Genomic DNA, 17,329 nt, shown 5'->3' on the forward strand with positions numbered 1-17,329 from the left:
GAGTGTGTGTGAGTGTGTGAGTGTGTGAGTGTGTGTGAGTGTGTGTGAGTGTGAGTGTGTGTGTGAGTGTGTGTGAGTGTGTGAGTGTGTGAGTGTGTGTGAGTGTGTGTGAGTGTGAGTGTGTGTGTGAGTGTGTGTGAGTGTGTGAGTGTGTGAGTGTGTGTGAGTGTGTGTGAGTGTGAGTGTGTGTGTGAGTGTGTGTGAGTGTGTGAGTGTGTGAGTGTGTGTGAGTGTGTGTGAGTGTGAGTGTGTGTGTGAGTGTGTGTGAGTGTGTGAGTGTGTGAGTGTGTGTGAGTGTGTGTGAGTGTGAGTGTGTGTGTGAGTGTGTGTGAGTGTGTGAGTGTGTGAGTGTGTGTGAGTGTGTGTGAGTGTGAGTGTGTGTGTGAGTGTGTGTGAGTGTGTGAGTGTGTGAGTGTGTGTGAGTGTGTGTGAGTGTGAGTGTGTGTGTGAGTGTGTGTGAGTGTGTGAGTGTGTGAGTGTGTGTGAGTGTGTGTGAGTGTGAGTGTGTGTGTGAGTGTGTGTGAGTGTGTGAGTGTGTGAGTGTGTGTGAGTGTGTGTGAGTGTGAGTGTGTGTGTGAGTGTGTGTGAGTGTGTGAGTGTGTGAGTGTGTGTGAGTGTGTGTGAGTGTGAGTGTGTGTGTGAGTGTGTGTGAGTGTGTGAGTGTGTGAGTGTGTGTGAGTGTGTGTGAGTGTGAGTGTGTGTGTGAGTGTGTGTGAGTGTGTGAGTGTGTGAGTGTGTGTGAGTGTGTGTGAGTGTGAGTGTGTGTGTGAGTGTGTGTGAGTGTGTGAGTGTGTGTGTGTGTGTGTGTGTGCAGCAGATGGTGCAGAGAACTAGTGGGATCAATCGTCATTTGGAGTTGATCAGTTTTGCAGTTTAATCCCTGCTGCTCCTCCAGTGGATGAAACAGCGGGATGAGTTATGAGTTTACAATCACACCTATAGCTGCAGGAACACAGGAACACCTGTGAGTCTGAAACCAGCTCCTTTCATTTAAACAACCACACACTGACTCAGACTTTTCCTTTCACCAGCTATTCATCATAACTCCGGTTATTTCAGTTTTAAGATCATTTTTATTTGAATTGTAACAGCAGAAGAATTTAAAGCTACTGAAAATAAAGTTTTTCTCTCTTGCCAGAGGTTGATGAAATACAACTTCAATCTTTTATCTTTATTATTTTTAGTGAATTTATTTTGCTTTTGATTTTATTTTTTTCCGGCAGAAATCAAGTTGTGAATATTTAAGTTGATATGTTGAGTAGTGTTGGTGCATATTTCAAGTGCCAACGCAAAATTCAAGATGGCCGCCATGACCCAGGATGAGACAAACAGGGGCCCCGGAGCTCCTGGCAGGTTAATCTGGTTTTACACTACACTCCAATCAACTCCACCAATCAGAGTTTGGGTGAGGCTGTAATCACTTCCACCAATCAGGAATGAGGTAATGAAGAAGGGAAAGAAAGAAAAATGCCAGCCCAGCAGCGCATTATGTTTTACGGCCTGGTTGTGAATTCATTAGTGCTTAATTTGAATAATAAAACAGTAAAACCCGGCTGGGATTAAATCTGTATGTGAGAGCTGAATCTGAAGAGTTGCAGCCAAGGTGATTAAGTGGCTAATGGCTGCTTTCAGTGGCATTACATCTGCATTCGTGTATGTTGCAGCTCCTGGCCTCTCTCCTGGTCTCACTGTGTCGGAGCAGCAGCAGCAGCTTCAGGTCTGATTCGCCACGCTGAGGGTCCGACTGTGAACGGGCGTCACACCAACATCACTGCAGCGAGGACAGAACGAGACGTCGTGCTGAGGAGAACAGAGAGGGACTGAGGGACGGGACGACCAGTGTGAAGAATATGTGGCTCTCAGTCAGTCGGTGGCAGCGGAAAGTAACAAATTACTTTTACTCTCCTTTCTGTAACAAGGTCGTTTTCTTTTGGTGTACTTGTACTTTTTGGAGTATTTAGAGAACTCAGTAACTTTACTTGTACATAAATATTTTTTAACTCAAGTATTTTTCTTCCATTTAAAGTCGAAATCAAATGATGAAGTTACGATGAACAAACGTAAAGAGTCAAATCAGCAGCTGCAGCAGAGAAGAAGCTCCCAAATCAAACACACCTGCCGTGTTGCGTGACCAACAGGTGCATGCTGGGAGTGGCTAACGCTAAATGCTAAAATACTGCCGGTGGATCCTGAGAACCAGAAGAACAGCTGGATTTAGAGACGCAGAGCGACGTTCAGACAGGTGTGTGCAACACTGTACGACATCAACAACTACTGCGTTGCCTAGCAACGTAGCTTTTTGTCTGTGTTTGAGTTCATATTGTTCATACACCTCTGCTGCTTTTTTAACCAACCACGTCTCATTCTCGCGGACACGACATCTCAGTAACGCCGTGACATCATCAGCTTCACTACATCCTGAGAACACGTCCTAAATTAAAAGCGAATCCTGCTGTTACATTGAATGCTGTTAATAAGTAAACAACTTATTCTTTGCACCTTTTATGAGAAGCGTTTTAATTTGGCACACTGAGAGTCAACAGGAGCCCGGCAAACATAAAGCAGCACTCGAGGCTCCGGCTGCAGCGAGATGTAGAGTGATGTCTCCCTGGATGAAATGTACGATGGATGGTAATTACAGGCGAAGGCAGAGGGAGAGCGCCGGACGAGGATGGCCCCCCTGTTATTATGTAAGCTAATGAAGGCTGCGGCTCTGATCTGCTCTCCTCCCTCCATCACTGACGGATGGAGGGAAACAGGCAGCACAGTTAATTTAGACCACAGCCACATATCCACTCCTGGCGTGTGTGCCTGTGTGTGTGTGTGTGTGTGTGTGTGAGTGTGTGTGTCATGACTAAATCAGGAAGGTGTTCACATCACACAGACGACTAATTTTCGTCCCTGTTCAGGGCGACAGCCACCGACACTAAAGCAAGAGCAGAAGCGAAGAATGAAACGATGAAATTAAAGTTTGTGTTTCGTGTAAATTATGTGTTGAATTTAAAATGTCTTGACTTTGGTGACCCCCAGTGGCAGTTAAAAACAACACATCAGTGAGCACCATGATTGTTTCATGTGTCGTGATGAATTATTTGACACATAGATAAAGAGAAATCTACAGAGGAGCTCGAGTATATCGTCCAGCAGTCGGGTCGCTAACTCTGAACATGCTGCTATTAGGAAGGTGCTAAATGTCACAAGCTAATATCTAATAATATCTGTCCAGCTGATCGGCGACTGTCCACTGACGGTTCCCTGCTTTTATTTTGTAGTGTTGTATAGTCGGATTCTGCTGTATAAACTGTATAAACTCCTTCAACAGTGACTGTACGGAGACTGAAATGAAAGTCATCCTCCACAGCACTGAGATCACACACGCTGCTCGCCATTAAAACCTTCGTATCTGCCTCCGTCGACGGCCGGCGGCCTGGGACCAGAACCGGGTCTTAAGTGATCACACAGGGACCTCTGCCTCCGCTCTAAATGAAACCTTATATATGGTTCTGCTTGGTGATTGAAGATCCTCGTGGACCTTGAGTCGTTTTTGTTTGACTGTATCTATATTACACTGCGAATTACTCCTGAGGATTAAATGAATAAAAGCACCAGCCTCTGCTCTTCCTGTCCTGGACACATCTGCTGCAGATGTTAGTCCCAAACCCTCTGACTCCATAAACATCATGGATCAGGGACCTTTCAGTCCAGTGGCTGCAGCCTTTGATTCCGACTTCCTCCCGCTCCTCAGCACCACATCAAACAAACGCTATATTTACATGTTTCTGCCAATTAAAGCACACGTCACGTCACTCCCATCAGCCCGAGACCGACAGTGAAGCGTCCGACTCATCCACACAGACAGAGACACAGCTGCAGCAGGATTCACATTCACACATCGTCTAACTGCTTTTACATCATGGTTTTGATGCCGTTTCCTGTTTCTAATCATTATTTTCTTCTCTAGTGGATAAACTGTCGCAATGATTCGATCCCCAGTGTTTGACAGTTCTGTGCTTCAGTGAACGTCACAGTAAATCATGCTCACCTGTGACTAAACACGTGGAGGTGTAATGGCGTCCAGATTCTGTTCATAATGTTGTTAATGGACGCGTCTGATTTGTTTAGCTCCTGCGTTTCTCTCTACACTTGGTTGACGTCAGGCGAAGGTCGCCGTCTGGAGTCATTTACGAAAAGAAAAAAAAAATGTAGCTCTTCCTCCGCTCTAAAAACACGTCGCCTCTAGACATCATCCAGGAACGTTTGGACGTTTTACCTTTCATCCGCTAAAACAAAGTACAACGTCCTCGTGGCGTCAGCTCAGGTCAACGTGCAGGTGCAAACAGGAGCAAACATCACAGACTAAACAAACGGACCAAAAGCTCCCAAAACATCTGTAGAAAACATATTGTCCAAACATCTGTCGAATGCTGAGGAAGTATATTTCAAACACATTTTATTAAATCGCACTGAGAGAAGATTCTGGACGACGTTTACGGAACTTCAGCGCTAAAAACTACCATCACCTCCTCGTGGTCGTTTCCTCCAACAACCTGTCAAGTTACAGGAAATATGCTCACACCCTCTCCTTCCTGAGTTGAGCTGAGAAATGCGTCCTTCTTTACCTCGATCCAACATATCCCAAGATTCATTGCGCCTCAGTAACGAAAGCCAACACTGACAGAGAGCCTGAGGATCACACTGTGAAGTCTAAGTATTGTGTTTCCGTTCAACAGCTGACGGTCCCGATGTTAAAACCAAGAGACTTACAACAAAAGGGTTTTGTGGAAAGAAAGGTACGTGTTATCAAGGTTGCTAGGCAACAGGAGCCGCGCTTTACGACGCAACAGTAGCAACAGTAAGGGCGGGAACAGCTGGTGATTTCAGTTCGACATGACTCCGCCGAAGACTGTCGCCGCTGCCGGGGCATAACAACAAGGGCCTCAGCCCCACGTGCACACCGCCGACATGCACATGCACACATACATTAAGTAAAGAATTTAAATAGAAGGAAAATGCAAAGGGCAGAATCAATATGTTGAACACAGTGAAACAACAACACACACTAGAGCAATCTGTTAGAGCTTCACACACACACACACACACACACACACACACACCTGTCCACCTACCTCAGGCTGCAGAACGAACGATGCAGAAGAGTTTGTTGATCCGGAGAGGAGGATGAGGTGGAGGACTGGATGGGTGGATGGGAGGAGGGTCGGGCGGTCGGGTGCGTGGATGGATTCGAAGCGATCAGGTTCGGGTCACAGGCTGATGTGTCCCAGACAGATTCTTCTGCAGATCTGAACACGGCAGGAAGCGATCGATGGGAGGAACGTCGGGGGTTTTGATCCACCAGGCAGAAAGGAGACAGACAGAAAACTCAATCTGCAGCTCACAGCGGTGATTCAACCACAACCACATCACACGGACTCAGGTCCAAACACACAGAAGTTCCTGTAACTCTGACGGAGGCCCACACAACTTCCTCAAAGACAGACCATGCTGTTAATGTAGTTTTCTGTCTGACTGACGCTGCTGATGCAACACTGTTGATTCCTTTATTTACTGTGGGGCCTGTTTCTTCGCTGCTTTGTTTGTGTCACAGACACGATATCTCAGTAACGCCTTGAAGGAACGTCTTCACATTTGGCACAAACATTCGCCAGGACTCAAGGATGAACTGATTAGAATTTGGTGGTCAAAGGTCAAAGGTCAAGGTCACGGTGACCTGCCAAATCATGATTTTGTCCTTGGGAATGCGATATCTCCATAACACCTTAACAGAACGTCTTCAACTTTGGTACAAACATTCACCCGGACTCAATGAAAAACAGAGTACACTTTTGTGGCTAAAGGTCAAAGGTCAAGGTCGCGGTGACCTCACAAAACACTTTTTAGCCATTACTCAAAACTTACTCAAAACACGCAGCAATTATGACAAAATGTCACACGACTGGTTCATATGTTCTCTGACTCTGGATAAACAGGGATGTGACCTGGAACTAGTCTGAGCGGCGGAGGGATACGACCACGAGGAGGTGGTTCTAGTATCTTCAAGCTTCAAGTTAAAAAACATGAGAGGAAACTGATTTCTGAGTACAGCTGTGCAGATGTGTCACCTGAGGAGTGAAAAAATAAAAGGATAAAAAGCACATCTCTCAATCTTCCATCAAATCTCCTTCAGAAGGTGAGATTTCAGCTCCGTCCAGATGGTTTCAGACTGAGACGTGTGACAACAGAGCTGCCTTCAGTCTGAGCACAGCCAGGGTCTGATGACTTGATAGTGTCTGATAGTGAGAAAGCAGATGTGGCACTGGATTGAGACTGGATAAAAAAGCATTTAGGAGCCGAGTGTGAACACCGACACTGACAGCAGCTTCTGCTGATCTGCACCACTCACACTGAAAGATCCAATAAGACAGAGAGAGTTCGTCCAGTCAGCTGGGACTGAAGGAAATCCTCCGTTATTGATCTGTCGCTTCTGTAGAGCCGTCCATCACACACACACACACACACACACACACACACACACACACACACACACACACACACACACACACACACTTCTACTTCTTTACTTGTTCGGATCCTCATTGGCATAATCCATTCCCTAACAGGAGTTACAACCCAGCAGCTGCCTTTCAGTCTGAGTCTGTGTAAAACAGCAGAACGACGACACCGATGAGACGATGTAGCGGGGGTTAATTAGACAGAGAAAAGCGACACAAGTGGCTCAATTAATGTTTATAAGAGCTGATTAATTCATTAGTCAGTTGTCATAAATTAATCGGCAACCCTTTTAATGATCAGTTAATCAGACTCCACTGTGAGATCAAACTGCTTTAGTCTCATGTGATAGTTGAGTTTATCTATTTATTCATGTATAAACTCTAACAGGGACGAAGCAGTTTAACATTGTTCCAATACAAAGCATGAACTGAGGTGTTGCACAGAGAGTTTAGAGCTAGTTGCTAATCTTCAGCTCTCCTCCCTGGTTGGGCTTTTACATGGACAGTGTCAGTTTTCACCATCATAAAACCAAAAGAGTAAAATACTGTATTGAAATGCTTTGACTGTGACAACAACAGAACAAACAGACAAAACGAATGATAATATCATAAAATTATCTCAAGATATACAGATGTCCACTCTGAGAGGAGACGACAACACGAGCTACAAACAGTCAAACAAAAACCATCAATAGATATAATGAGCTAGACACAGGGACAGCTCTGGTTCGCTTTTAGCAGCACATAACCTCGTTCAGCTACAGAAGCACAACACATTAAATCTGCTGTTGTTATGAATTAACAAGATAATTATCTCAGAATTTTGAGATAATTATGTAATTTATTTTTTTCCACTGAAAAATCCTGTTTTTCTGAATTAATGAGATAGACTTCATTATAATACACACACACACACATACACACACACACACCTTCAAACTATTCACGACACTTTCTAAATCAGCATATACCTGAGTGCTTATAGACATACAATGTAAACACAATCTCCGCATCAGACACACACACACACACACACACACACACACACACACACACACACACACACACACACACACACACACACACACAGCAGTGCCATTGACCTTTACACTAAAAGACAGCAGGACATCAACAAACAGGATGTGTCTCTGACCTTTCACACATCCACTGCTAAAGAGCATACTGTTCACAGACACACACACACACACACACACACACAAACACACACACACTAATATCAGAGGCTTCCTGAATTGATTAAATTGAAATGGCATTAACACAGAACTCATTCTGTGTGTGTGTGTGTGTGTGTGTGTGTGTGTGTGTGTGTGTGTCTCTGAACAGAGATGTCAGCTCCGCTCTGACGTCTCATCAGTGTGTTTCAGTGTGATTCGTCAGCCTGGCTCAAACTGACCTAGAGGTCAAAGGTCACATCAAACACTTCAGCCTCTCTGGTTCTACTGTGTTTGAACATCTGACTCATTTTCACTAACAGACGTAGTGCATTGTGTTTATACAAGCGAGTCGTTTTACTTTTTTATTTCTTATTTACATCTTCGTCCGTAGCTTTTAGCCTTTTACCCTCAGGAGGAAACAGCTGACCTGGCTCTGCCAGAAGTTCAAAACTACACCGACCAACTCCTCTGTGAGCTCAATACTTTACATGCTGTATTAACATTTGTTCAATCTGCACACAAAAAGAAATGTAAATTCTTGTTGAACAATAGTCACTGCAGCGTCCTGAGCTGGCCTGAAAGAAATACCAGCCTCAAAACACCAAAATACCACAACAAAAAACATCCAAAGCTTTCTGTCACCATGAACCATAAATAACCCTAACCCAACTTTAGCTTCTGGCTAAATCATTTAACTAAAGTAGTTTCCGCACGCACGCACGCACGCACACGCGCGCTCTGGTGTTTTAGAAAGGCAATGTGTGAAATACTTTAGTGTGCAGTTTTTAAAACCACCAGAAACTCTTCCACCTCATTGTAAAGTTGCTTTTATCTCATATTGAAGCCACTTGAAGGAGGCTGTTGGAGGCAGGTGTGTACATGAGGTTTAGTGTCATGTCTGTAACCCTGACAGTCATGATGAAATGATCAGGTCACAGTCAGGTCACAGTCTATCTCCTGGTGAGGTAACCTGACAAACATGTGCACACAGTAATACACGGCTCCACACAGCTCCGTGATGACTCACATGCACATTAGTTTTGTATGTGCTGGTTAAAAAATAGTGTTTTAAAATAGTGTATTAAAATACAACACTTTTAAAAAGCTAGCTGTGCAGCTGCAGCTCTGTCAGGTGTGTTTGTAGCACAGCAGCTAACACGCTGACCCACAACAAGGACACGTTTGGAGGGAAATAACGCGCTGTGTGAGCCGACATGCCGCCGGTTTGTGTCCTATAGTCGGGTACTTTCACCTCACAGTGTCATTCATTCATAAAAAACCCAACATATCTGTTTAAAGTGGATTTTTAAGAGATTAAAATCAACGAAGCTAACTCACCTTGTGTCAGACTCCAGCGTTGTGTTGCTGTGAGGGCAGCGGGGGCGCGCCTGTGTAGCGACACGACTGTAAATATTATTTAAATCTTGTTTAAAATTAACTTGACGTTGTTGTGGGGACTTTTTATAATAATATCGCTCGTACGTGTGGATGTGAATTTAAATTGATCAGCACAGGAAGAGTAAGAAAAGAGGAAATGTCGACAGGCGCTCTTTGGACACACGTCATCAGGGGTCCTGAAATCAAACGGTCGCGCAACAGCGGTGTTCGCAGCATAATGGCGGCGTCCACACGAGCGCAGGTGATTTCTCTGTACAAGACAATGCTGAGAGAGAGCAGCAAGTTCCCTTCGTACAACTACAGGTAAGAGACGACCCGCGGCTCGTCCGCCCGGTGCTGCGGGCCGGTTTAAACCGGCTGTCAGCGGCTGAAACATGCTAATGTAGCAGCTAACGGTTGTGTTTACATCAGCCTCCGGTCAGATCCAGTATGATGTAACCAAACATAACACAGCATGTGGCAGAAAAACCCAATTCAAACTCGTGTCAGCGTCATGTAGTGTTTTACTTTGTGTGTCCAGTGTTCAGTTAGAGACGCTGTGTTGGTCGTGTGGGAGTTGGTTGTGTTTTTATCACAGTGTCATCAGCGGTGTGTCTGTGGTCGTTTAAAGGACCATTCCGGAGGTTTTCACTCACTTGTCAGTTACGCACCAAAGTAAAGAACACACCGCCTATAGAGATCAGAGAAGACAGCCGGTAATTATATTTACAACAAAAAACTTCTCTTCATTTTAGTCTTAAACTTGCTTTGATTTTCCCAGTACGGACACCAATGCACCGCTGCAGCTCTTATAAAATAATAATAACTTTATTTACACCATTAAAAACACAGCATACAAAACGGTATAAAATTTGAATATCATGATTATAGTGACCCAAATTATCATGGTTATCAGTATGATCGTGGTATTGTTAAAATGTGCTGAAATGTTCATAAAGTAATAACTTTCACTTTCAAGTTTTATTATGGAAACCACTAATAAATAATTAGCAGCACTTTTTGTTTGCATTTAGACATTAAAGTAATAACATTTCCAACACATCTTTGTCACAGATGAGGACAGGGGACCAGTGACAGTACACGGTTATCCACCACGGTCATAGTGATAATTAAAATTTAAACTGTAATACCAACCGTCTGGCATTTTTAGAGTGAAACTGGTAACTGTTCTACCTCTATTTACAAAATGCTCTGACATCAAAGCAAAAGTAATAATGATCAAAATACTGCATTCTATTTTTATTATTAAATTTATAATTGTTATTATTCAGTTGGTTTTAATTTCAACCTTAAATTGTGCGTTTGTGTATTCAATTTTCATCTTTACTTTATTTGTATAATTATCAAGTGGGTTTTTTTCCATCAATTTTCATGTGAAACATTTGGTGCATTTAATGTCTTCATTATAAAGCACTTTGAGCTGTATTTATTGTATGAAAGATCTTCTACAAAAATAGATTATCATCATCATTATTATTATTATTTCCTACTTCTATAGAGAGAATGAGATTCAACACTACTATGTTTTTTTTTTATTGAATTTATTCTAACATTTGCTATGAAACAAAAAACAAACAAAAAAAACATAGGAACATTTTTTAATGTATTACATGAAGTCACAGTATCTGGGCCAATCAGGGCGGAGGGTTTACCTGCTGAGAGGTGATAGAGACACATATATGACGTCTTTTACTCCGTCTTGAGATGTGACCATAACAGACATTTGTCATTCGGTACCAAGGAACTTTTGTACTCCAAGCTCATCTGCACAACTCAAATTTTAAATATTGAAATTGTTCCTAAATACATTGTCTGCTCATAAATTATACCATTTATTATTATACCAAGATTATTGCTGATTTTTAAAAGCTTATATTTCTATTCTATTTATTTTCAAATGGCATAGTCCTTTCACATTTATAGCTAAGACTTAAGAATTTCACTATTGTGACAATAAAGGATTTGAACTTGAACTTGATTATCAGAATCAGCTTTATTGGCCATGTGCATTAAAGGAATCTGATCTGGTTTCCAGAGGCTCTCAGTGAGCTTACACACAGTACTAAGTACTAACAACAGTGTCCAGGGAAGCGGACATACACAGCAGAACCAGGGACAACAGAGCTGAACAAAGATAAATAAACATAAATACACATAAATATACTGTTGACACTGTATAAGATAAGATATTCCTTTACGAGTCCCACACTGGGGAAATTGCAGTGTCACAGCAGCAAAGTGGACAGACAGGTCACAGGGTTTATTAGTGAGTGTGCTGTTGTTACCGTAGCAGGTTCAGAGCCAGAGTCCGTGGCCTGGTTTGTACCTGACCACTGACCTGATTATTTGAGTGGCGGCGTCCTGCTGCTCAGGTCCCATCAGGCCTCAGTGTGTCCTGCCTTAATGACTGTGACACGCTCTGCATTTGTACTGGACATGAGTCCCACCTGCTGCTGTTAGAGCTCATCCTGTTGGAAGAGCTTCACACTGAGGCTGGAGTCATGTTGAACTGAATCTGCTGAAGCTGCACCTGTTTATATTTCTCATATCGTGTCTCTGAACTGTTTATATCGAGCTGTGTTTTCAGTTACCTCACTGCATTTATTAGAACTGCAGAGACGCTCCTTCTGTCTTTTTTATTTCTGTTGCATCAATAAATTTATGTTCAGGTTTCTGTTAGATTGAGTGTTGAATGGATGAGATTGTTGAGAGGATGTTCTGTGGTGAAACGATGACGGGGCAGTTTGCTCCGTGACCAGCAGCAGCAGTAGCAGCAGGCGTCTGAAGTGTTTCTCCGTAGCTTTAAAGTGAACAGCATATGTTGTACATCAGCAGCTTCTCATGAAGCCACAGTCTGGAGGTTTAAACTCACTTTGTTGCCACAAACTCTGCACTGGAAGCTAAAAAGTGCTCGTCTCAACTCCCTCATCGTCATCAGTTCTCCTGCAGCAGTGTCGTGTGGAGGGTGTTTCTTAGCACTGCGTGGTAAAGCTTGTTTCTGTGTGTGTGTGTGTGTGTGTGTATGTGGTTGGGGTGAAGTTGGGACAGCGTTTTCAACTGTCACAACACGTGGTGCTCCACAGTGATATCAGAGAGCCGCCGCTCCCTGCTAGCCTTCATGTGGACCGCTGCTGTGCTGAATTATTGAGCAGCCACATAAGAAATGGCCGCCTCCAGCTGCCGTCACAAACCACATACATCCCAGAGACGGGCGGCCAGTTCGGTCCAGGGGTTCTCCTCCTGTGTGTGGAGGCCTGGCAGGAAAAACAAACACACTTCCTTCCTTGAATCACTTCCTTATATTATGGACAAACACGATGTAGATGCAAGAAGTTGAAACTGTAGAATAGAAATATTTTTCATTATCTTGTCCTGCGTACGTTGACTCCATGTTTTTCCTTGAGTCAGATGAAGCACATGAACTGATCCCGTCTCATTGTTAAAACAATTGGACAGTGCGCTGCATTGTTGTACCTGGTGCAGAGTCAGAGGGTTGATTAGGTTTTTCTGGTGTAATTTAATTGTAATGTAATTCGCTCAAATGACTTTGCAATAGTCCGATAATGAAGTGTTTCAGATGTGGTATTAGTTGTGCCTTCGCTGCCTGTTTTGCTGCTGAATTATAAAGTATCCGACACCAGGCTCATCACAGCCGTTTGCTGCCTGTAGCACACGCGCTGACGTCCATCACACAGATGGAGGAAGTAATCAAAGGTGCAGATCTGAAAAGCAAATGAGATAAAATTGCTGCTTTTCTGGGGAGTTTGTCGACACTGCGGGCGGAAAAGGACGACGGTGTGTCACGCATCAGTATGCCGCCGCGTGTGTGTGTGTGTGTCGCCCTCGTGGTAATTGCGTTTTACAGCAGCAACACGCATCCTTCCCTTTAATCACAACTTTGCCAAGTGTGGCATCAAATCCAAAATAGTAACGTTAGTTTTCAGATAACTTCCTGTCACGATCAGCCATCGATCACGGCGCGATCGTTCCTTTTATTTTGTGTTAATGAACCGTGATGGCAAAGTATCACCCCGCCTGCTGCACCAAGACACTTTGAGGTTTGAAATCAAATCTTTAACTTGTATCACAGAGAAAGGTTTGTTAGATTTACTGATACCCAGAAAGCAAAGCATCTTGATTCAGGGTGAATGCGGCTGCCTCGTCTCAGCCACAGCTCCGCCATATATGGGCCAGACGTCAGGTGTGGTGTGCACCAAATCCAGGCAAATCAAACTAAGCGGCCGTTGTGGATAAGACCTGGGCCAAACCGGGGCCAGAGGAATTAAACTTTCATATTAAATGGGTCAAATGTCAGACATTTCATGGCCTTGGTGGCCTTGGGTTAGGACCATGGCCATGGTCCGATCGTTCCATGGCCATGGTCCTAACCCTAACCCTACCGTTCGCTCGCCCCATTTTTTGTTATTCATGAGTGTTTGTGATGTCTAGGGATGGTACCGAAACCCGAGGCAGAATTTGTAAAGCCTGGAGTATCGATAAGTTCAGGTCTCACCAATAAGAGTTCTGCCAAAGACCCGGATCGATGAGTGGCATCGATAAAAGTAGCAGATACCGTTAAAATCTCAACGATAGCCACCCCTGGTGATGTCAGTCGTTAGTGTCACAGAAGCTCAGACCGTGTTTCCGGCTTCTCTTCTGTTTCTGGAAAGAAAAACCATCATGAAGTTTTGTTTTTCAAAAAAAAAAGTCAACAAGAGAGAGCTTGTTTTAATCCTGTTGTGGATTTCCCTCATAAGCAGCAGTCTGTGGTGGAAACAGTGGGTATGGCTGCACTTGTTGGATTGTTGTGGGATGACCTGAATATGCCAGACGTTGCTGCAGGCTGTATTTTGTTCTCTCTCTCTGACTACAATAACAGCTGATGCAGGCGCTCGCAGCTTTTCCTGGGAGGAAAGGTGGGAGAGTTTGGCTGAATTTGGAGAGAGAGAGAGAGAGAGAGAGAGATAAACAGAAGTGAGATGAATCGTTCTTGATTCTCTGCAGGAACATTATGTCACCACAGAATCTAACAGTAACAGGAAACAGAACATAAACACGAATGAAATTTAAACACAAATGTAGAAGGTTTGTGTTTTTATGAACGTTACAAACTTTATTTCAACACTGGAAAATGCTGAGAACAACAGATGAAAGCGTCATGGAGGAAAGACAGAGAGGAAAGAGCTGTATGGAGGATTTATTGGAGACCAGAGACCTTGAAGCTGAAGTGAGACCCTGAAGGCGGGAACATATATTACATGGACATAAAACAAGAGTCGGAGCCCTGGAGAATATATTAGAGATGAAAGAAAGAAAGTTAGTGCAGATGTAGCCCACACGGGTTTACCTGCACTGAGAAACACAATACTGCAGTGTGTCTCCAGGCCACCAGGCGGCGCTCTCATTACTCACTTTAATAAGTTAGTTTTCTTTTTAGATTATCTTGAAGCGCTCAGCCGTGAGTCCAGGACGACGTGAAGTCCCTGAATACTGTAGCTGCAGCGTTTGAAGTCGTGTTCCCACAGTTTGTTGTTTCATTATTTATTTGTTTGTTTATTTTTCTTTGAATGAGTTTATTGTTTGCACTTCAAACAGCTGATTTCAGCTCCGTTGCTTCAGCTCTCCTCCTCCGCTGCTGCTTTAACCGACGTGTCCACACTCTCATTTTGCTGTGAAGACTGGATGATGATGATGATGATGATGATGATGATGTTGTGAGAGACAGAAAATAAGGCGTTTTCATCAACACAGTATAAATCCATAATCTAAATTATGTAAAATACTTTCCAATTATACCTTCCATCATTTCTTCAGATACTGCTACATGTAAGTTGCAGTGATATGTTTCATTATAAAACCTGATGCAGTGATTAACTATTGGATCATTTAAATTTAGACTCAGACCTCCTTCAGAGAGTTACTCTTGGTGGAAGAACTTTATATGATGATTCTTCAGATTTAAAGAAAAAATGTTTGTAAAGTGGAAAACTGCTACAAAAATTAATACTTGAATTGGTTTGTCATCATCAAGGTGCAGTAGATCTGTCAAATCATAATGACAAGGATTTTAATTTATTCTTCTGCTCCTCGTTCCTGACAGGAAACTTAAAAAATATGTTTCTAAAAAGTTCAAAATAGAAATTATACCAGCAAAAAAATAATGAAAGACACCTAACATCTCATAATTTAGACATAATAAATGTTTTTTTTTGGCCTCAGTGGTCTTCTGTACGTTTCCCAGAAACACCTTTTTAAAAGAACCTGCAGGACTCAAACCCTCAGGTGAGCTAGAGACAGACAGAGAGGGAAAGATGGAGGGAAAGGGAGGAAGAGAGGAGGAGGAAGACTGTCAGAAGTAGGTCATCTCTCTGCACAGGAACAACAACAAATAACAAACTGATTCAGTGTTTTTGTCTAATTCTGTCTCTGTCTCCTCCCTGTCCTCTTTACGTCTCTGTCTCTCTCTATTCAAAATAACTCTCCCCAGTCGATCCAGTCAAACACTGTGTGTGTGTGTGTGTGTGTGTGTGTGTGTGTGTGTGTGTGTGTGTGTGTGTGTGTGTGTGTGTGTGTGTGTGTGTGTGTGTGTGTGGTTGTGTACAAAGCTGTCAACTTATCAGAACACGACAAAAGCTTCTGATGAATTAGTAATTGTGGAAATCTCCTCTCCATCTCTTCTGTGCCTCCTTCCCTCCTCTCGTCTCCTTCTCCTCGTCTCTTTCTCCTCGTCTCCTTCTCCTTGTCTCCTCTCGCCTCTCCTCGTCTCCTTCTCCTCTTGTCTCCTTCTCCTCGTCTCCTTCTCCTTGTCTCCTTCTCCTCGTCTCCTTCTCCTTGTCTCCTCTCGCCTCCTCTCGTCTCCTCCTCGTCTCCTTCTCCTCGTCTCCTTCTCCTCGTCTCCTTCTCCTCTTGTCTCCTTCTCCTCGTCTCCTTCTCCTTGTCTCCTTCTCCTCGTCTCCTTCTCCTTGTCTCCTCTCGCCTCTTCTCGCCTCCTCTCGTCTCCTCCTCGTCTCCTCCTCGTCTCCTTCTCCTCTCCTTCTCCTCGTCTCCTCTCGTCCTCCCAACATCATGAGAGAGAGATTTCCCTCTGAAGTTTCAGTGACGAGGAGAAATCTTCCGACAGGACACGGGAGCTTCTCTCTGTCGTCACGTCTGTCAGTGTGAATTATCTGACGGCCTGAATCACAGCAGGTGTTGTGACAGGAGATAGAAACGAGCAGCAGCGACGAGCCTCTGAGGGTAGTCGTGTTTCGGGGATCGGGGCAAATCCACACTGTTGCTCCCACTCAGATGCGCCCCCTATCTGGAACTGGGGTAACTGCAACTGACACAAGTATATGGCATGGTCCGACAGCAGCTTTTAAAGATCACTTTGTTTTAATACATTTAAATGTGCCTTTTTTATATACATATACATAATTACATCTTTTCACCAAAATTGAACAGTTTTACAAATGATTTGTCGTCCTACTTGTAATACCCTCGCAGCCCACCAGTGGGCGACACGGTCTTCAGTCACCACAGCAGCTGTAGTGGAGGTTATGCTGAAGTGAAGCAGCAACAAATGAACGTTGATTCAGAGTTTCAGCTCCACACTTCATGGGTTGCGTTCAAATTCATCTGTCCCAAATTGAATGCTTAAGAAGTGAGAGTAGCCGCCCGGTGCGGTCGGTTTAAAATGATCTTTGTAGAACGCGTCTTGTTCGCGCTGCCCTCAGCTCGTCATCATGTCACTTCCTGTCCAGAGAAGAGGTGGAGCTGGGCGGTCGCCTCCCTGCCCGTTGGTCACTTCCACCACTTTCTAATCTCTTGTGTTTTGTTTATCTCGTTAGCGGCGGGGCTCGTTAGGTGTGAATCTGTTTGATGGAGGAGCCCGAGGCCTCGTCTTCGTCCCCGCTGAGCCCCGGAGAAAAAACAAAAAAGGACAAAAAAAATGGACGTTTGAATGACAAACTGGGAGCTGTTCGTCTCCTCCAGCTGCTCGACGTGATCCGTCACCAATCATCATCCTTCACTTTCTCTTTCTCCTCCAAACTGCCAGGGAACACTCCTTCTGTCCTAGATACTTTCACTCTGCCTTCCCTCCATCTCTCACTACCTCCCTGCATCTTTCCTTTCTTTCTTTTTTCTTTCCTTCTCTCCATCTTTCATCTTTTCCCTCCCTCCTCTGCATCCTTGTTTACTCCCTCTGTTCTTACTTCCTTCCATCCTCGATTACTTTTGTCCTCAGTCTCGTCTGTTCTTTTCTGT

At 43.9% G+C, this 17,329-nt stretch overlaps 2 protein-coding genes across 2 annotated transcripts in view; one reads left to right on the forward strand and one right to left on the reverse strand.

Moving 5' to 3' along the window:
- The window catches only part of fars2 (phenylalanyl-tRNA synthetase 2, mitochondrial), a 100,601-nt gene extending 91,530 nt beyond the window's left edge, over positions 1-9,071 (reverse strand). Inside the window, exons 1-2 of the mRNA XM_022766487.1 lie at positions 9,023-9,071; positions 5,127-5,300 (exon numbers count right to left, since the gene is read on the reverse strand). The gene's annotated coding sequence lies outside the window, so the exon portion shown is untranslated. The remainder of the gene's footprint in view (positions 1-5,126; positions 5,301-9,022) is intronic.
- A 195-nt stretch (positions 9,072-9,266) lies between these two features.
- lyrm4 (LYR motif containing 4) overlaps positions 9,267-17,329 on the forward strand; it is a 32,451-nt gene continuing 24,388 nt past the window's right edge. Inside the window, exon 1 of the mRNA XM_022766485.1 lies at positions 9,267-9,385. Coding sequence (XP_022622206.1) covers positions 9,300-9,385 — 86 coding nt within the window. The 5' untranslated portion in view covers positions 9,267-9,299. The remainder of the gene's footprint in view (positions 9,386-17,329) is intronic.

This window comes from Seriola dumerili, unplaced genomic scaffold, assembly GCF_002260705.1.
Source record: "Seriola dumerili isolate Sdu_G_001 unplaced genomic scaffold, Sdu_1.0 BDQW01000859.1, whole genome shotgun sequence".
In the NCBI taxonomy this organism is placed as follows: domain Eukaryota; kingdom Metazoa; phylum Chordata; class Actinopteri; order Carangiformes; family Carangidae; genus Seriola; species Seriola dumerili.